The 22,048-nt window shown below is 33.8% G+C and overlaps 1 protein-coding gene across 15 annotated transcripts in view; it reads right to left on the minus strand.

Annotated features, from left to right (window-relative positions):
• HMBOX1 (homeobox containing 1) overlaps positions 1 to 22,048 on the minus strand; it is a 171,569-nt gene that overhangs the window by 63,430 nt on the left and 86,091 nt on the right. For all 15 annotated transcript variants that reach the window (XM_036888831.2, XM_036888841.2, XM_036888836.2 and 12 more), the window contains one exon: positions 286 to 396. In XM_036888831.2, coding sequence (XP_036744726.1) covers positions 286 to 396 — 111 coding nt within the window. The remainder of the gene's footprint in view (positions 1 to 285; positions 397 to 22,048) is intronic.

The following is a 22,048-nucleotide window of genomic DNA, read 5'->3' on the forward strand; positions in this document are numbered from 1 at the left end:
ACAAAAATTTAAAAAGGGGGTAGAAATATCATATAACCTAGAAACAAAGAGGTGCCTTGGAAGGAGGAGTGAAAATGACAAGATAGTATTAGACACTAAACCAAAAATCGGTACAATCAGGGATCATGTTGTTACAGTTAAAGAGTTTTCTTTGGCATAAAGGCACAACAGTAAAATATGAAATTGCTTTAGTGAAGACAAGTCAGCAAATGGATTCAATAAAGTAATTAACTATATTTGTCTTGCTTCAGATGCAATAAAAAAAAAAAAAGAAATGATATTTACCAGGGTTTGTCTTCTCAAGTTGATACCATCGGTAAAATGCTCTTTTCTTCTGTTCACTCAGGTCTGATCCCTGCTGCAACAGCCAGTGAGAGATGCGGCTCTGACTGATACCTATGGAGAAAGAGAAATAGCTGCTGTGGGTACTGAAAGCACAGGGAATTCCCAACGGTTCTAGGTCACTGGGTGCTTTCTTCTCTGTTACTCTGTAAGCAAGCGCTGTTTGAGCAAACTGTTTAACATTGAGCTTCTTTGTAAAGGCTGACTGCATGCACTGGGTATGATATATTCAGAAATGATCTATTAGAGGTCGAAGCATTTTATTAACCAAGACTTGAAAGTGGTCTCTAAGGCTGATCTCTAAACCAGGTCCATGAACATCAGATAAATGAAGAGATTCCTAAGCAGCAGTCATTTGTCAGAAGTTGATTAGATGTGTGCTCCTTCAACCACCATCACCTCTGCCCCAATCCTGGTTTAGAATGTTAGGGCTTTTACTAGAAATTGAGAAGAAAAAAAAAAAATCAACCCAGTAAGTTTCATTATTAATACTGATAAAAAGATTTAGGGACTGGCAAAGGAGAGGTCACCGAAAATATCCTCTTCCATAAGGTTTCTGGCTTACTTGTTAATTCATTAGGCTTTTCCAAACTAGTTACCATTAGTACAGATAACCAAGAATTGAAATACTTTCACAGTTATGCTGCATATGACCTCTTAAGAAATCATATGCAAAAAGTAAAGATGTTCTTCTAACAAATAGACTTATCGAAAAACTGAATAGAATATAAAGCAGTATTTTTCAGCTATCACTAAGAGGTTCTTGACAGCAACTAATTAGAAATGTGAAAAACCTCCCCATGTGAAAGTAAAAAAGCATGTCTAAAACTTACTAGTATGAGAATTGCATGCTCCTTCTGATCATTACAGCTATTCCAAAAATGAATAATTCAACATACAACAGGCAAAAGCAAAGAAAAACAGGAAAGATAAAACTGTCTTATACACTCATAAGGCACTTTCCACAAGACCATTCAGCTATCAGAGAGAGTTAAAAGTATCTAAACTCTCCCAAGGAATTACTTATGGTAACTGGGTAGTATTGAATCCCACCTGTGCCAACACCTGTTTAAAGCTATAATGCACAACAGGAAGAGTGGTTTTCAGGAAGTAATCACACCTCCTAACATAAGAAGCAGCAGGAGGCCTGGGGATAATATTTAACTCATTAAAAGCAAGCAACTAGAATTTCATACATTTAAAAACCTATGTTAAAAAAGAAAATTTGAGGATATGGGAAAGGGGAGTTTTGTTAAAAGAAGGGGTGGGCTGCAAAGCAAGGCTCTCTGACTGGAAACCTTTCATTTCAAAGGGTGAAATTCAGGTTTTCACAACCTAACTGATTACATTCTCAAGTAGTTCACACAGCAGTTTTCCAATGGACTGAAGACCTATGGGATGCAGGTGCTGGCAGGAGTAGTGCATGCTTGTTCTAAGAGAACCCAAATTATTATGGATAAATTGCCTGTGTTTAGTGATGCTTCCAACCAAAAGTCTAGTTTTAGACTTACTATTCTTTACACTACTTTTAAATAAGAGTGAAGAAAACAACCGTTTACCACCATGAAATCAAAATTGATTTTCATGTCAACAAAACAAAACTATTTCATGTGGATGCTTTATTGGTACCATATTACTCAAAAACAGAGAGAATTTGAGGAAAATCTGTTTAAAAATATATAATGGTTCTGTTACTTTTGGTATGAAATCTTCCTCACACTGTCTGATCACACACAGACCAAACTACAGAACCCAGTAGGTATTAGGCTATACAGGTACTGGCTACGCTATACTAGCGTAAAAGAGTAAAAGCCCATCAAAAGGTTATTAAATTAAGATATATTCACATAATAAATACTCAGCAGACTTTGAAATTTAATGTTCTAAACAGCCATCAAAAACAACAGAAAACCAAAATCAAACAAACAAAAAGCCATCAATACCAAATGTTGGCAAGGACATGAGTATATGCCCTCACACTGCTGACAGAAGGGTAAAATGACAAGGCCACTTTGGGAAACACGTGGGTAGAATCTACTAATGCTGAACATAAGCATACAAATGACCGAGCAATTTCTTTCCTCAGTATGTAGCACAGAAATGTGTATATACTCAACAGAAATGTGTTCAAAAGACATGTACAAGAAGGCTTATATTAGTATTAACCATAATAATTCCCAATTTGAAACAAGTCAAATCCCCATCAACAGGAAAATGCCGAAATTGTGATATTCACGCATTCAACTACAGGCTACTATACCAAATAGAGAAAGGATAAATTACTGCTATATTCAACTACATGGATAAATCTCACAAAAATAACACTGGCCAAAAACAAAATCAGACACACCCAAGAAAAGCTCCCCACAGCTGTGTAATTTATACAAATTAAAAAAAAATAGACACAACTTCTACACCCAGAGGGCAATCAGAATAGTGGTCACCTACGGTTAGGAGGGAGAAGGTTCAGCACTTGGGAGTCAGCAGGAGGAAGGGTTTTGTAGGGACCAGCACTGTTCGTGGTCCTGATCTGGATGACGTGTGCCTTCACTTTGTAAAAGTCATTAAGCTAGACGCTGTTTTCTGTATGTATTTCAATGAAAAAGAACTTTTCTTGAAAAAAAACCTTTCAAATTCTATGTAGTGTTTTACAAAATAAAGCAAATGGATATGTATCAATATGGAAAGATACCCATGATATAAATGAAAAACGATAGTTTTATTAGTACATATTTTTACATCCTCTACATTGTTTTGAATAGTAACAAAAGCTTACACATAGCCAAAGTGACACAATATGAATTTAGAATGGCAGACTCTTCCTACATTGTATACCACTATACTACTTTCTTAATCTTTCTACAAATATGCATTAATTTATTTTATTTTTAAGCTCTCCCTATAATATAAATGCTTTATTAGTTGTTTATTATAAATATAATAATGAAGTTAACAAGGTGCAAAAAGAAGTTAATTTCAGCTTTTCCTCATCGACTCCAGTCTGAGGCAAGCAATGTTAAGTGTTAAGTGTATTGTTCTATAATTTTTCTGTGTAATTATTATTTTAATAAAACAAAGGGAGAGAAGGTAATAAAGAATATCCTCCTGTCTGGTCTTTTATGTAAAGAGGACAGAAACAAAGAACTTCTTCCCTGTAAATTTAATCTCAGTTTTTATATAATAAATACAAAAAACAAAGTAATATAGCAGGTAGTTTTTCCCAGAAGAGGCACTATAAAAGTTAGTATGTACAGAAACACATTTTACAATGATTTTTCTTTGTTAGCTGCTTGCTGATAGTTAAGGACCCTTTAACTCATCCTTCTGGGGCTGGTCCATGCCTTTAGAACTTCAGTTGAGCTAAGTGTCAAAAGGCCCTGCAGCTTCTCTTTACTGTCAGCTTTGGTACTTCCCTTGGGAGAAAATTTCCCTTACTCCCCTCTTACTTTCCACTGCTCAAAAAAAATCATTCTCTGCAAGTGTTAGCACCTCAAAACCTCATTTCTTCATTTAATACTTCAGAAGAAAAGAAAAATTACACATAGCCTTCATATGTTCAGAAACTAAAACTAAGCCCTGATCGATTTCTTTCCAGTAAGAAAGTACCAGTCTCATTCACATTCTTTTCTGAGCTTCAGCTCTGAGGCTCCTTCCAGTTCCTCAAATGCCATGCTCCCGTCCACTAGAGGGCTCTCCACCACAACCCATTCTTGTCATAAACCCTAAATCTACAAATTTAAATGTTCCTTCTCCACTTCCTGTGAGTGACACTCCTGAGCATTCGTATCACTGTCATCCTTGGAATGATGGATACAACTCTCTAATGCTTTGCTCGCTCCTACAGGTTAGTGTCCCCAGACTTCAATCCTTCAGCATCTTCTCTCACTCTGTACACCCTTCCCTTTGCTCATCTCAACTTTTACAAGGGTTTAAAATATCTAAATACCAGTGATGTCCATACCATCTCACACCATCTGCTAGATATATCGCCTCATGAGAATTTCCCACAGGTCTTCAGCAGTTAACATAATTCATCATCCTCTTCCTTTAAATCTGCTCTTCCTACGTCTCCATCTCAATTTTATCTACTACTCTACTCTTTCCTCTAACTCACATGTTTACTAAATCCAATCACTTTCTTTTCCTAAAATTCTCTTCATGTCTCTCCAATCCTCACTCCTGCAGTTTGAAGCCTCAGCCTCTTCTGCCTGGACAACTGAAAAAACTGATGAAAAGAACAAGCCATCTAAGATCTCATGATCACATCCCTTTATATTTAGAAGATCATTTCACAGTTGAAAAAGTGAAACGTGATTCTTTAAGCAATTTTCTACTTGAGAATTGCAGTCATCTCTATAATTGACCTTCCACAGTGCAACCAGAGTTATGTCTCAGAATTTTTAAGTTAAAATACATGCATGCATTCCCCATAAAAATACCTCATAAGTACACAGAGAAAAAAAGTTCTTCCTTACCTCCAACCCTTCTTTTATTCCCTTTCCTAGAGGTATTATTGTTTATTTGGTATGGATACTTCCACACTCTTTCCTATGTACTTAATATATAAACATGGGCATATATATATACATCTAGTTTTTTTAACACACATTTCAAGTTATTCTACACATAAGTAACTTATGTTTCTCATATGTCTTAGAATTTTCTAATGTAGTACATTATGAATCTTCAGCATTCTAATGGCTAGACATATTCCATACCACAAATATACCATAATCCATTTAGACATTGACCCATTATTGGATATTTCAGTTGTTGCTAATGTTTTACTATTATAAATGACAATGCAATGAACACTCTATGCATATCTTTGTGCATATGAAAAAATATTTTAGGACCAAGATACAGGAATGGAGTCTTTGATTGATGGCATCTGAGCAGCATTTAAGTTTGTGACAGATACTACCAGATCGTCCCTCAGAGAAGGCTGTACTCAATTTCTGTAGGGTTAGAGTCTCATCACTACTGGTTCAAGTATTAAGCTGTGTACAATACTCTAACCGGTAGTGATGAGACTGCATTCCTACATTCTGATAACTGAGTATTATAAAACTCATTTTGAAAGTCTGACATTCCTTTTATAAATGTAATACATGCTCAGTATAAAAAAGAATTCTAATCAATTTGGAGGAAGTGAGAACTTAAGAGGCTTGCTAATTTAAAAAATCCAAATTCTTACCACTTAAAAATAACTATAGTCATTACAAGATCACTCAGCACATGTAGACATACAATAGGCAGAAATAATTACTAAAATGACATCATACTTCAGCCAGAATTTTAAAATGTAAAACCATAAAATTTAGTTCAATTTAACACAAGGAAAAGTTTTTAAATGAGCTAGAGTGAAAACGAAAGATCTACTCAAGTTTAGTAAATATATTTAGAGGGGAAATGAGGCTCCTAAAAGAGTGCACTAAAGCAAGAAAAAAGGATTATACAAGGACATTATTAGGAGGTTGAAAGCATTATTTTCTAACTTCTGGGCAGTATTGAATGTTTCCTGGCTTAAAAAAAACTTAGGAAATTAGCAGAATGTGGCAGCCTGCCTCTATGATGACCCCTAATGATCCTCTCAGTCTTTCTACCTTTGTGTAATTTCCTCCAACACTGCCTCAGGGTTGACCTGTATAGCCAATAGAATACGGCAGAAATGACAGTCTCCGACTTCTCGGGCTAGGTCATGAGACATTACAGCTTCTGAGGGAAGCTAGGGGCCATGTTGTGAGACCACTCAGAGAGACCCATGGGGAAATCCATGTGGCCAACAACTGAGGCATTCTATTAGCCGCTATGCAAGTGAACCACCTTGGAAGTGAATGAGTCCTTAGCCTCCCAATGACTGCAACCTCCTGAGACACCCTGAACCAGAACAACCCGTCTAAGCTGCTCCTAAAAGGTTATTTTGCCCCCTTTCCAGTTAATAACTAAATTCCCTATTTTCAATTCAATTATTTGGTTGGTAAGATTTCTTTATCATGCATTTTTTATTAGTACAGGTTTACTAGTGCTACATTCTCCAGTACTTGTATGCATGTGTTGTCTTCCACATTTATACTTTGAGGACAACATAATAGGGGAAATTTTTGGAGGAGAGGGGGTTTGACCAGTTTCCTTCAAAATCTGTTAAAGCGGAGTGATGTAAATGGGAATGGCAGAGAAAGGACCTTTGAAAAGCTAGTCCGCCATAAAGCAATGAAAGCAAAACCTGCTCTACCATAAAAACACTGGCAAAAATTGTCAATATCAACTTTTTCAGAACTCTGGAAATTAACCAAAGGCTAGCAACAATCCAAGGAATGCTTATTCAAGAAAAAATGCGGATTTTTAGTAAGAACAGCTACATGACATTTTAACTTGACCTACAACAATCCCTACCATCCCAGCATCAAAGACTTGAAAACCAGTTTTCTGGCAATCACAGTGAAAACCAGTAGTGGCCTAATAGCCAGTGGAGGGGGTAAAACAGGTTTGGAGCCCCCAAAACACCACTCTAAGAGAACTGTCCTTATCTGACCTGTCTTGACAGTTCCCTAGAAACTCCCATTTGCAAAGCTTGTCCTTATTTGAGAGGATTCAGACCCCATTTGGTGTGAATAGCCTTTACCCTGAGGGAGGAGAAAGAAAAGAAGTGATTTGTTGAAAACAATTGGTGGCAATCATTTAACATCCATTAACATTTACTGAAGTAATGATAACAGTTAAGGCAAACAAGGAGCTGACCAAAGTATTCTAAAAGCTGAGAAATGAGAAGTCTAGACAATTTCTGAAGACCTTTGACATATTTCTGGGAATCTAGAATTCCAGGCATATATATAGGGCTGTGCACATGCCTAGGTCTAACTGCATGACTGGGGCAATGTGCATGCACAGGAAAACTGTGAAAACCCTAAGCTCTCACTGCCACCTGACCTTGAGACATGTGCAAAGAGAAACTGAAGGTTCATGCAGAATTATAAACTGCCTACCTAAGTACTGAAAGCACACCCCAATACACAAACAGAGCCCCTCAGCAAAGCTGAGAAATTTATAGGTTCTAGGTATTTACAGAAATCTATGTCAGTATTCTTTGTGGTGTGTTAACTCACCACATAGCTGACAAGGAAGAGACTTCAGTAGACACACACCACAAAGAATACTGACTTTACAGGATTAGTTCAGGGAAGTCCCTAAACAAGCAGAGCAACAACATCAAACCAACAACAAATCCAGGTGGAGGAAGGAATCTGATATTCAGAGTTTCCACAGTGTACTTACTTAAACTTTCCAGTTTAAAAAACAAAATTTATGAATCATGCAAAGAAACAAGAAAATATAACACATACATAGTAAAAGAAGCACCCAATAAGAACTGTCTTTGAAGAAACCCAAACATTGGACTTACTAGGCAAATATTTCAATTGGCTATTTTAAAGATATCCAAGGAACTAAAGAAACATGTCTAAAGAACTAAAAGAAAATATGAGAAAAACTCCCCCCAAACAAAATATCAATAATGAGACAAGAACTATAAGAAAGAATCAAATAGAAATTTAGAGTTGAAAAACAGAAGAAATGAAATGAAAAATTCACTAAAGGAGCTTAAATTCAGATGTGAACTAGCAAAAGAAATAGTCCATGTACTTAAAGACAGGTCAATTGAGATGATCTACCATGAGAAACAGAAAAATGGAGAAAGGACATTAAAAAAAAAAAATAGCCAAACAATCCCCAAATTTGAGGAAAAACATTAATGTGTACACATTTAAGCAGCTCAATAATCTTTGAGTACTGTAAATTCAGAAAGATCCACAACTAGAGACACCATAAACTGTTCAAAACCAAAGACAAAGAGAAAATTTGAAAACAGCACGAGAAAAATGATGCATTATAATATAAGGGATGCTCAATAAGATTAAGAGCTGATTTCTCATCAGAAACCACTAAGTCAAAAGGAGCAGGCTGATATAACTAAAGTGTTGGGGGGGAGAAAAAACATCAAACAAAAACTCCATATCCAGCTAAACTATCCTTCCAAAATGAGGAAGACAATAAGACATTGCCAGATGAACAAAAACTAGAGAAAATCTGATGCCAGAGGACCTGCCTTAAAAAAAAAATACTATATAGAGCTCTTTTAGTTTAAATGAAAAGACACTGAACAGTAATATAAATACACATGAAGAAATAAAGAATGCCAGTGAAAGTAATGACATAGGTAAATATAAAAGACAGTGTAAATGTATTTTTTGCTTATAACTCCTTTTATCCCTATTTGATTTAAAAGAAAACTGGATAATTATGAATCCAAGTTGATGGGCATACAATATATTATCATATAATTTATATGGGAATAATGGCCCAAAAGGACAGTACAGGGAATGAAACTATAAAGGAACAAGGTTTTTCTATGCTAATGAAATTAAGTTAATATTAACCCAAATTAGTTATAAATTAAGATGTTAACAGTAATCCCCAAAGCAGCCACTAAGAAAATAACTAAAAAAATACAGTAAAGGAAATGACAAGGGATTTAATAAACTGGTACACTAGAAAATATCTGCTTAACACAAAAGAAGGAAGTAATCAACACAGGAACAAAACAGACACAAAAACACAGAAAACAAATGACAAAATGGCAGAGGTAAATTCTACTTCATAATAATCACATTAAATTTAAGTAAACTAAACATTCTATAAGAAAAAAGGAATTGGCAGAATAGATTAAAAATCGCTATACAACTATATGGTGTCTACAAAAGATATATAGATTCAAAGACAAGTAGGTTGCAAATAAAAGAATAGGAAAATATATGCCATATAAACAGCAAGCAAATGAAAACTCAAAGGGCTATACAAAACAGACTTAAACACAAAAATTTGTTGACAGACAAAAGAAGGGCATTTTATAATGATAAAAGGTTAATTAATGAGGAAGACATAACTTAAAAAAAAAATATATATATATATATATCAAACAACAAAGCCCCAAAATAGATGAGGCAAAAACTGACAGATATGAATGGAGAAATAGACAATTCAGCAATAATTGGAGACTTCACTATCCACTTTCAACAATAGATAGGACAACCAAACAGAATGTCAACAAGGAAACAGAAGTCTTAAACAACATTATAAACCAACTAGACCTAACAAACAACTATCGAACATTCCACTCAACAACAGAATACATATTCTTCTCAAATGTACATGCAACATTCTCCACAACAGATGAAATGTTAGGACAAAAACAAGTCTCAAAAATTTTAAATCATAGAAACACTTGTTCTCCCAACACAATGGAATGAAATTAGAATTCAATAATAGAAGATGGGAAATTTACAAATATGTGGAAATTAAACTATACAGTCTTAACCAAGGAGTCAAAGAAACCACAAGAAAAATTAGAAAATACTTTGAGATGATTGAAACACACACACACACACAACATACCACAACATAAGAGATGAAGCTAAGAAAATGCTTGGAGGGAAATTTATTATTGCCTCTATTAAAAAAGAAAAAAGATCTCAAATCAATACACTAGCCTTCTGCCTTAAAATAACAGAAAAAGAATAGCAAACTAAATCCAAGGCAAGCAAAGGAAGGACATAATATAGAGGAAAAAGAGGAGAGAGAAAATAGGAACATAACAGAGAAAATAAAATTATAAATTGGTTCTTTGAATAGGTCAACAAATTTGAGAAATTTTTAGGTAGACTGACAAAGCAAAATGTGAGAAGACTCAAATTACTAAAATCAGGAATAAAAGAGAGGACACTACTACTCACCTTACAGAAATAAAAAAGATTATAAGGTAATTCTATGAACAACTGTAAGCCAACAAACTATGCAACCTAGATGAAATGGACAAAAGTCCTAGAACCTGCTAAACCCAACTGAAGAAAAAACAAAATATGAAAAGATCTATTACAAATAAAGATACTGAATTAGTAGTCAAAAATTTTCCTACTTGAAACCAATATAATATTGTATATCAATTATATTTCAATAAAAATATGTTCCCACAAAGGTCAGATGGCTTCACTGACAACTTCTACCCAGCATTTCAAAATTCTCTCTCACACACACACAACACATCAACCCTTCACAAAGTCTTTCCAAAAATAGAAAAGGAGGAAACACTTCCCAACTCTTTTGAGGAGGCATTACCCCAGTATCAAACTAGACAAAGACAGTGAAAGAAAACTACAGGTCAATATCCCTTATGAATACAGATGTAAATACCCTCAACAAAATACTAACAAACAAAATCTGACAACATATAAAAAGGATAATACACCATGACCAAGTGGGATTTACCTCAGGAAAACAAGATTCAATCAACATATGAAAATCAGCCAATGTAATACACCATATTAATAAATGACAAAACCCTGGAATTATTTTAATAGACAAAGAAAACACACTTAACAAAATCCAACATCCTTTCATGATAGAGAACACTCAACAAACTAGGAATAGAAGCAAACTTCCTTACACTGATAGAGGACATTTATGAAAAACCCACTGCTGACATACTTAGCGGTTGCAGACTGAGAGCTCTGTCACTAAGATTAGGAACAACACAGTGATGCTGGTTCTTACTACTTCTACCTAACACAGTACTGGAAGTTCTAGCCAGGACAAATGGCAAGCTCACAAAATAAAAGGCATCCAGATTGGAAAGGAAGAAGCAAAACCACCTGTTTGCAGATAACATGATCGTGTATACAGAAAATCTAAACAATGTCACACGAGTGGAGGCACACACAAAACTATCAGAACTAATAAATGTGTTCATCAAGGTTGCAGGATACAAATCAACATACAAAATTAAACTTTATTTCTACCCCTTAGCACTGAACAATCCAAAAATGAAATTCAGAAAGCAATTCTACTTAACAATAGTGTCAAAAAGAATCAAACACTTAGGAATAAATCTACCAAAAGTAGTGTAAAACTTGTTTAACAAAAACTACAAAACGCTGTTGAAAGATATTTAAGAATACTTAAATAAAAGGAACAACATCTTGTATTCATGGGTTGGAAGACTTGATATTCTTTAAATGACTGTATTCCCCAAAGTAATCTACAGATTCAATGTAATTCCTATTAAAATTCCAGCTGGCTTTAATGCAGAAATTGACAAAGTGATCCTAAAATTCCTATGGAAATGTAAGGGATCCAGAACAGTCAAAAATCTCAAAAAGAACAAAGTTGAAGATTCACATATCCCAATTTCAAAACTTACTATCAAACTACAGTAATCAAGACTGTGTGGTTCTGGCATTAAGGATAGACAAATAGATTAACAAATATAATTGAGAGTCAAGAAATAAATCCATACCTTTATGATAAATTCATTTTGACGAATGTGTCAAGAAAATTCAATAGGGAGAAATAGTCTTTTCAACAAATGATGCTGGAACAACTAGATATCCACATGCAAACAAAATGATATTAGACTCCTACCTCACATCACATACAAAAATTATTCAAAATGGACTGGAGACCTAAATGTAAGAGCTAAAATTACAAAACTCTTAGAAGAAAACAGATGTAAATTTGCATGACTTTGAATTAGGCAATGGTTTCTTAGCTATGACACTAAAAGCAGGAACAAAAAAATGTACTTCATCAAAATTACAACTTTGTGTACTTCACAGGTCACCAAAAAGAATGTAAAAATATTTGCAAACCCTTTATCTGACAAGAGACTTGTGTCTAGAATATTTAAAGAGCTCTTACAATTCAATATAAAAAGATAAAAACTCAATTAAAAAATGGGCACAGGATTTGACTAGACATTTCTCCAAGAAGATATACAAATGGCCAAAAAGCACTTGAAAAGATGCTCAACATCATTAGTCCATTAAGGAATACAAGTCAAAACTATGCTACCCCTTTACAACCACTACGATGGTTATAATAAAAAGATAAATAGTAACAAATGTTGGTGAAGATGGGAAGCAACTGGATCCCTCATACATTTCTGGTGGGCTTGTAAAATGGAAAACAGTTTTGGAGGTTCTTCAAATAAACTGGAATTATCACACATTTATTATTTTTGATTTTGTTTATTTTATTGCTTCTGCTGGGTTATGGTGGATAGATGTGGAGAAAAATTTTATTCTGCTATTTTTAACCGGTGGTATCCCCCAATCTTCTAAAATTTGCTGACCTAAGGGCAAAAAACCACTTTTAACTGGTAGTTGTCATTTAATTTTCCAAGAGGCTATAAATCTTTTGGTATGTATACTGGCCATTTATATTTCATCTTCTAGAAATTACATATTGACAGTCTTCAAAACTTTTTCTGTTTTTTAAATTTCACAATAACCTGTAATTGCTCTTTTTGACATATTATAAATACCAATCCTTTGCTCTCCACATTGCAAATATCTTTCGATGTGAATCTTGTTTAGTGTGTCTTATTGGACATATGCTTAAAATTTTTATACAGTTCAATCCATCTAAATTTATCTTTTGGGATTTATGTACTCCTTAGGAAAAGCTTTCTTTCCTACTTTAAAATAATGAAAATATTCAGTATTTTCTTCTAATAGTAATGAGGACTTTTTATCCAGTTTAAATATATATATATCTTTATTCCATATGGAAACTGATGTTTGTTTCTGGTGTGATGTGGAGACTTACTTTTACTTTATTTTCAAAGAGACACCAATGAAAAAACACCATTTTCTTACAGATTCGAAACACCTCCTTTATTTAAAATGTTAAATTTCCCTACATACAAGGACCTATTAATGAATTTTGTTCTGTACAGCTGATACATCTATCAATCTGACAGTATGATTTTATTTACTTACTCCAACCATAGTTATGGTAAGATAGTATACTTCACTATCTAGTAGGGAAAATTTGTTCAAACTACTGTCCTCTGTTCTTTTCAAAGAATGTCTTAGTTATTCTTAGGCATTTTGTCTTACAAGGAACTTTAGAATCATGTCAAAACAACAAAATCCTGTTATGATTCTGACTGGTATCAAAGAGCACGCAGTGCAAACTGGTGATACTTGAGTTGAATCGGGCCAGTACACAATATTATTGTTGAGCCTGTGACATGATATATGTTTCAAAAATTGGTGATTAAAAATAAAAGCAATCATCTCCTTCTCAACACCTTAAAATTCAACCCCTTTCCCCATTCTATTTGAGACAAAGAGAGAGGCCTTATTCTTTCATGGACAAACAGTGCTCCATAATATGGATGTACCATAATTTACCCAACTCCTGTGTTGTAGTGATGTATATTTAGGTTATTTTCAGCTTTTTGCTAACATGTAATATGACACAATAAATATTCATCACATTCATCATTCTAGCCACAGCAAGTATTTCTATAGCATAAATTTCTAGAAGATAAATTACATAGTCCAAGGGGGTGTACATAAACATTAAAAACAAAAAAGAAAGAAATGTTACACATACAAGAGTATATACATTTAAAAGAATTATGTAATTATTATCACCAAAGTGAAATCTTACCTGAATTTATTTAACAAGTATTTAGTTAGTGCCTGAGTGTGGGATAAAGGCAAAAAATAGTTTAAAGTATTAAGTAAATTGCTAAATATTAAAAGTTGGTAGAAAATTACAGTATTTAGAAGATGATATAGTATACTTTCTAAACAGTGATAATAATGTTAGCATATATCAAAACATCACAGTACGCATCTTAAATATTTAATTTCTATTTGTTAAAAAATAAAAGGAAACAGAAAACATAACCATATAAAAAAGGGACAACAGATTTAAAGAGGTTAATTCAAAAAAAGGAAATGTAAATGGCCAATAAATATGAAGTGATGCTTAACCTAAATAGTAATCATCAAAAGCTGCAGTGAAAGCTGCTAAGAGAGTGGATCTTAAAAGTCCTCATCGCAAGAAAAAATACCTTTTTGTAATTATGTATGATGATGGATGTTAACTAGACATATTGTGGTGATCATTTTACAATATATAAAAATGTTAAATCATTATGTTGTACACCTGAAAGTAATGGTAATTGTCAACTATACCTATAAAAAAAATAGAACTGCAGTGAAATATGATCTCACTTCCATAAGGTTGAAAAAAACACGAAAAAGTCTTAACAATATACCAATTATTAGCAAAGATGGAGAGCAATGGTTAGAGTATAGATGGTACAACTGATCTGGAGATCAATCTAAACAGGATGCTTATCAATGTTTATACCACATTTCACCACATCTGTGACAATACTGATTAATATTAATATGTGTCAATATTTTATGTACCAATAACAGAATAAAACTGCCCTCTCCCCAAAAAACTTCCAAAATCCTGTGATAACACTTTATGTACCGATGTGGGATAATTTCTAACTTAGACAAGCTTGATGCAAAATAGTGTATATTAATTAGCATACCACCTATCAAGTAAAAAAGGAGAAAAGGCTTGTATTTCCTTGTAAATGCACAAAGTATCTCTGCAGAAACTGGTAACATTAGTCTCTCTGTGAGGAGGACTATACGACTGACAGGAGAGAAACTCAGCACTGTATATACCCTTACATACTTCTGAAGTTTGACCACATGAATATATTTTCTAATATAAAAAGTAAATTCATATTTTTAATTTTATAACTTTTATTTTTAGTTTATTAGGTTTTTATTTCAGTAATAAGAATACACTGAAAATCCACTTTTGGGAACTAATTCTGTTCAGAAGTTATTTTAGAATTATTTTACTATCTATTTATTCCCTCTCTTCTCTTTTTAAAACTGATTTATTGTGATACAATTCACATACCATACACTTCACATTATGTAAAGGATACAATTAAATGGTTTTTTTAGTATATTCAAAGAGCTGTGCAAATATCACCACAATTTCCACCCCCACTTTTTTTTTTGAATAATAAAATGAGGATTCTAGGCAGAATCCTGGCAAGGTCAGCAGAAGAGAGATTATGGGGCAGAGAGAGAAGGAAGATCTTTCCAGCAGGGGACATGGACTTTCTCCTCCTCATATCCTACTCTGTGCAGGATATTAGCTGAAGTTACAGAAATAGCATTTTTTCAGGCAATTTTGTGCATGTCATATTGTGGAAGACTAGTTCATACTGGTGAAGAAAGTTTCCTAAGCTAATGTCAAAGTGTAATTTAGACATTTTTTTAAGATGGAAAAGGAAGGTGTATTTCAACAGCTTTCTCAAATAATTTTGGATATTCTCTGATGCTACACTAAAACTTGACAAGTGATAGATCTTAAAGATTAGCAGCAATGTTGAATTTGAAATCAACTCACTAAACTTTTTCATATTCTGTTCATTAAGATCAACTGATCTATTATGAACATTTTTTACTGCGTTAGTTTCAGGTGTGCAACATAGTGACTTGATATATATATACATATTCTGAAATCATTACCACAATAAGTCTGGTTAACATCTATCATCATATGTAGTTACAAATCTGTGTGTGTGTGTGTGTGTGACGAGAACTCAAATTTATTCTTCTAGTGTTTTTCAAACATACAATACAGTATTATTAACTATAGTCACGATGCTGTATGTTACATCTCCTGGACTTACTTATAACTGGAAGTTTGTACCTTTTGACCACCTTTACCTGCCTCTATGCCCCATTCCCCCCACTACTTGGTAACCATAAGTCTATTTTCTGTATCTATGAGTTTGTTTGTTTTTTCAGACTCTGCATATAAATGATATCAAATAGTATTTGCCTTCCTCTGACTTATTTCACTTAGCATAATGCCCTCAAGGTCCATGCATGTTGTCACAAATGGCAGGATTTCCTTTTTTTTAATGACAGTAATATTCCATTGTATATATACACCACATTTTCTTTATCCATTATTACACCAATGGACACTTAGGTTATTTTCATATCTTGGTATTGTAAATGTGCTGCAGTGAACATGAGGGTGCTATATATTTTTTAAAGTTGATTATTAAGTGTTCCAAGGCTAGAAACATGAAACATATTTAATCTCAGGAACCTCTGCTTCAGAAAAGTCAACTGGGAGAAGGATGAAGGAGAAATGATAGCTGACTGAACATTAAGCAGTATAGTGGTAAATAATGAATGATACTAATACAAAACTTCTATGGCATTTACTATGCACCAGAAACTTTACTTGCTTTAACTCATTTAATCTACTCAAGAACTGTTCTCATTTCCATATTATTGTTCATATTACTTCAGAAAACTGAGGTAAGAAATTCAGTAACTTGCCCAAAGTTATATAACTAGTAAGTGATAGAAATCACATTTTGAGCCCAAATCATGCTCTTGACCAGTGTATTATACTGCCTCTGTTTACTGAAATGCTATGTCAAGAACACTAGCTTTGCACCAAGATAAACAGCAATTAGCTGTGTGACTATGAGCAAATGACTGAAATCTCTTTTAGCCTCAGTTTTCTCGTCTGTAATGGAAAAAGTTAACACCTGCCTCTCAAATATATAAGACAGTTAGCACAGCACCTAGCACTTGGTAAGTGTTAAAATAAATTATAGCTAAAAATAAAAACTCTCTCCAGAAAGAGAGGTTTAGCTAACAAAATGCACAGTAGTAAAAAGCATCTACCATTGGTCATCTACAACTCACAATGCTGTCCTGGTAGGTATTTAGTACAATGATGGAGCTGAGCTAAAGACTGAAAAAAGCATGGTCAACAATTGTTTAATAGTTTTGTTCTTCCTAAATATTATTATGTGTGATAATAATTATTTTAACACATAGCACTCAGACATTTCAAAGATACTCTTAATGTCCTAGAAAAATCAAGAGACAGTGGTAATAAATGTCCTCAAAAAATAATAATGGAAGGACTTGGGAGCAACACACAATTTTATTGTTTAAGAGTCAAAGGAGAAAAAAAGCACTTTTATGAACAGAGCATATTCTAGTTCTTAAAATGTCTCAAGATATTAAGGATCACATAAGTATGTTTCTAAAAACTTGTTCCTATGTTTCTCATCAAGAACAATGACAAAAATCCTAGGGCAATGTTGTATTGAACATGTACCTTAAAATCAATGTGTTCAAAATCAAAAGGCTGTCCATGCATCTGCCTGGGAACAGGTTTAGAGATAAGTCATTCAATATTTTTAAAACTACTATGGCAAGCAAAATCCCATAGTGTAAGTGAGCAAAAACTATGTTTTTTATTCAGGCATACTAGGGCACAGGGGATGGGCTACTGCTGTACCTAAAGTCAGTTTTGGTTTGTGGCTTGTAGCCCTGCTGTTTTAGAAAATTGGCAAAAGAAAATATTTTTACCAATGGAAAAGTCATATAGAAAAGTGCTGGCAACCTTTGAGGTATTAAGGACCAATATCTACTATTCTATATTCTAATCTTCTGACTTCAGTACAGGGTACAACTCCCATAGGAACAGTTCTAGGAAATAAGTTATGACCAAGTGTAAGATACTCACTTTATTTAAAAAGAAGCACAGTCTCTAAATAAAGATAATTAAGGAAGAAATAATACCAAGTCTATACCAATTCTTCTAGAAATACAAGAGAAGGGAACATTTCCCAACTCATCTTATGAAGGCTACATTATCATGATTAACAAAACTAGACAAGGATATTACAATAATACAGAATCTGAGAGAAAATAAAAGACCCTAAGAAAATGGGGAGAGATACCATGTTCCTGGATAAGAACACTAAATATGGTTAAGATGTCAATTCCTAACACAAGATTGATCTATATATTCAATACATTCCTAATCCCCATCTCAAAACAAATATCCTTTTCTGTAGAAATTCACAAGCTGATTTTAAAATGTATTTGAAAATGCAAATATCAACAGTTATCTTGAAAAAGAAAAACAAAGTTGGGAGGAATTATGCTTTCGGATCTCAAAATTGACTGTAAGTCTACAATAATTTACAATTTTATATTGGTGTAAGGATTGACTGAAAGACCAATGAAACACAATAGAGAGCCCAGAAATAAGACCCATACATATACATTCAATTAATTTTTGACAGAAGTGCCCATGTAATTGAACAGGTAAAAAATTAAGTCTCTTGACCACTGCTGACCATTTCAACAAATGCTGCTCCAACAATTGGATATCTACATGGAAAAAAAATACATATTAACTCTTACCTCACACACACACATAAATTAACTTGACATAGTTCATAGACCTAAACATACTAGCTGAAACTATACAACTTCTTGAAGAAAACAAGAAATGTTTGAGACTTCACTGAGGCAAACTTTCTTAGGTCACAAAAAGCATGAACTATAAAGGAAAACAATGATAAATATAACCATCAAAATTAAAAAGATTTATTCTTTGAAAGACAATATTAAGAAAATGCAGACCTCAGGCCAGGATACCTATAAATCCACATATTGAAGGACTATATCAGAATATACATAGAACTCTTGTAATCAATAATAAAGCAAACAACTTGATTTAAAAAACAATAGGCAAAAGCTTTGACAGACATTTCACCTAAGATACATAAATAGCAAATGAGTATCTGAGAAGATGCACAACATAATTAGTCATTAGAAAAATGCAAAATAAACTAGAGTGAAATACTATTGCATATGCACTAGAATGGCTAAACTTAAAGAGAAGCACAAATACCAAATGCTGAAGAGAATGCAAAGCAACAAGGAAACTCATATATTGCTGTTGAGAATGCAAAATGGTACAGCTTCCTTGGAAAAGTTTGGTGTTATCCTTCATTTCAAAGATAATTTAAAAAGGGAAGTGATATGAGTATAGCTGGATCACTTCTAAAACAGGTTTAGAGGCTCTCTACACAAATTCTTACATTTTGGTAATGTAAGTCACTAGATATGGGTTAGATGCACACTTGTTAAACGTACTTAACACTTAAAAAACAGAATAGAATTTGACACCTGCAAAGAATACTTAGAAAATAATTGTTCAAAACCCCTCATCTTATAAATAAGGAAATTGAGGTTCAGAAAAGCATTGTGATTTGCCCAGGGACCCCAAGGCTATTTAATGTCAGACAGACTAGAACTTTGCTTTTCCACTATACTACTTATCATTCAACAAAATAAAATTGATACATTTCTTAAAATTCAGAGATGCTAATTTTTTTCTTCTTTATTTTTTAGGAGATTATTAATCCAATTAAGGTATTTCTTTGACTGATAAGCACTCACTCAAGCTCTAACCATTTATTCATCTATTCTGCCTCCTTGCTTTTGTCAGAAGTCATTTAAAAAGAAAACCATGTTTTAAGAATTTTAACAGCCAATGAAAATGTTTTACCTTGAAAGCAACTATAAAATACACGTGTTTATTACTAAAAGCAAAAGCTGTGCATGCTCCCCTCCCCACCACTGTCAGTGAAAATTTAGAATCTTGCTCGACCTCTTACAGAGGTAAAAATCCAACCTTGGTGGGAGCAGCTGTGACTCTGTGAAAGAAGCTACAAATAACATGCTGGGAAATTCAGCAGGCACTGTTATTATATCCTGTTTATACTGTCATTTTTCCTATCAGTAGGATATTATTTATACAGACCCCACCCAGGAACTTCTTGTTTATCTTATTATAGAAATCCTTCAAATCTATAAAAAGAAACCTCTATATTTGTTTCTGGAGCAAGCACATGTGTAATTTTGCATCTCACTACACTTTTCTTATGCACCACTCCCCATTTTTATCTCAAGGTTGATTTATTTCATTTATTCACATATTAGAGTTTAACTTAACTGACTTTTAAGAGATTCTATTACAGGACAGAGATTCTGGAACACCACATCCTAAACCTTACTCTGAGGCAGATTTCACTGGATAGATATTCTTCTAAGATACACTTGACTAATTTGTTTAAAGGCAGAAAAATGTGCACACACTGATCAGGTAACCCTAATGAATGAGGCCTGCATGCTGAGAAGGCTTCTTTACTCAGGCTAGTCTATCCCAGGTGGGCCAGTTATGAGGCCCAGGCTCTACACTAGTTCTCACTCACTCACTCACTGTTCTATAGCTGGATCTCTTTTCTGGAATGAAAAGCCCTGCCCCTGAATTTAACTTGGTGACTGGATGGGCTGGGTGAAAAACGAACACAGTAACACATGAGAACTACATGAATTCAGTAAGTTGACCAATTGGACAATGAACCTATCTGGTTATAAATCATCCTCACTCCCCTGCTTTATGTAAATAATTAAAGTAGATAAAAGAAAAATGTGAGTTCTTTAGTGGCAAGAACTCATGCAACATTTGTTAAGCAAATAAGTAATTATTTCTGGAGTGGGAACATCACTAGATAAAGTTGTACTGGACAAATTTTCACATGTATAGCTTGTGTCAGCTTCACCAATACTCCCTTTACCTTGTAAGGCGGCGAGGTGATCAGGAAATCTTCAGAGAGCGTATACAAAGCTAGACTCTGGGGATTTCTAAGAAAAGATAGCTGCTTTCAAAGAACATTACTCTAAAATGCATAAATGAAATGAAGTTTAGTACTTTAGAGTGGTGAACTAAGTGATAAGTTTCAGAAAATAGAGAGGTCTTTTGGGCTAAAGTGGTCAAAGAGGTCAAAGTGAGGATAATAACTGAGGTAACCTTGGTAAACAGGAATTTAGGTTAGGTCAGGAATTTATATGGGTTTCAAAAGCTATTATTTTAAAAGCCCAAAATGTTTCAAGATTCAGATTATTCAAGATACTCAGGAATATTTCCACTTGGACAAAATCAACTTTATGAACTTTGTAATGCTGTTCTGTAACACTATAATTTTGTCTTTTGTTCAGGGTGGCAAACTAGAAAATACTATTGCTTCTTATCAGAGAGCCATCCTAGGCACAACCAATGATTTGTAAGCATCCAAGTTAGCAGAATTCTGGAAATGGCAAGTACTAAATTCAGCTAGGGAGGGCGCTGAATAGTCTATTGCCTAAGATGGCAATAAAAAGAAGGCTGGAGTCTGATTATAAGGACTTTTATTTTTTCACACAAAGGAGAACCATCACAGATATCTGATCAAGGGAAAATGAACCTAAGCTTTTGGACTAGAAATGAAGAAGAGGAAGATTAAGTAGGGGTGAGGCTGAAAAAGGGGGAGAAGTTTTTAACAGCACCAATACTGTGATTCCAGCAGCAAAGGAAAGGTCCATGTGACTTAGCATAATGAATGTGAAAAATATTTTCAACTCTTGCTTTCAAAAACAGGACGGCATCATGGTGACTATTACTGAGCAGGTCAATGTTAAACACTGTCATTCCTTTGAAGTTAATGTCAGGAAAGCTTGCCGATCTTCTAGAATAGTGCTTCTCAAACCTAAATCACCTGGGGTTCTGGTTAAAATACAAATTCAGATTCAGTAGGTTAAGGGTGATACTCTCATCTTTACATTTCTAACAAGTTCCCAATACTTCCATTTCATGGCAGTATTTTGAGTAGCAAGATGCTAAAACATCTTTTAGTTTCTTTTTCCAAAAAAGCAGTATTTGATGTACTATGTTTAATCCATTATGGTATAGCTGATGCTTTTGTAAACTATTAAGAAAATCCTTTTAAAGGTATTTTATTATAATTTGCATCAAGTCAGATGAGTTTCAAAGGCTACTATTTTAAAAGTCCAGATGTTTTAAGATTCAGAGTATTCAAGATACTCAGTATTTGGACAGAATCAACTTTCTGAACTTCATAAGATTGTTCTATATAACACTACAA

This window comes from Manis pentadactyla, chromosome 1 (assembly GCF_030020395.1).
Source record: "Manis pentadactyla isolate mManPen7 chromosome 1, mManPen7.hap1, whole genome shotgun sequence".
In the NCBI taxonomy this organism is placed as follows: Eukaryota; Metazoa; Chordata; class Mammalia; order Pholidota; family Manidae; genus Manis; species Manis pentadactyla.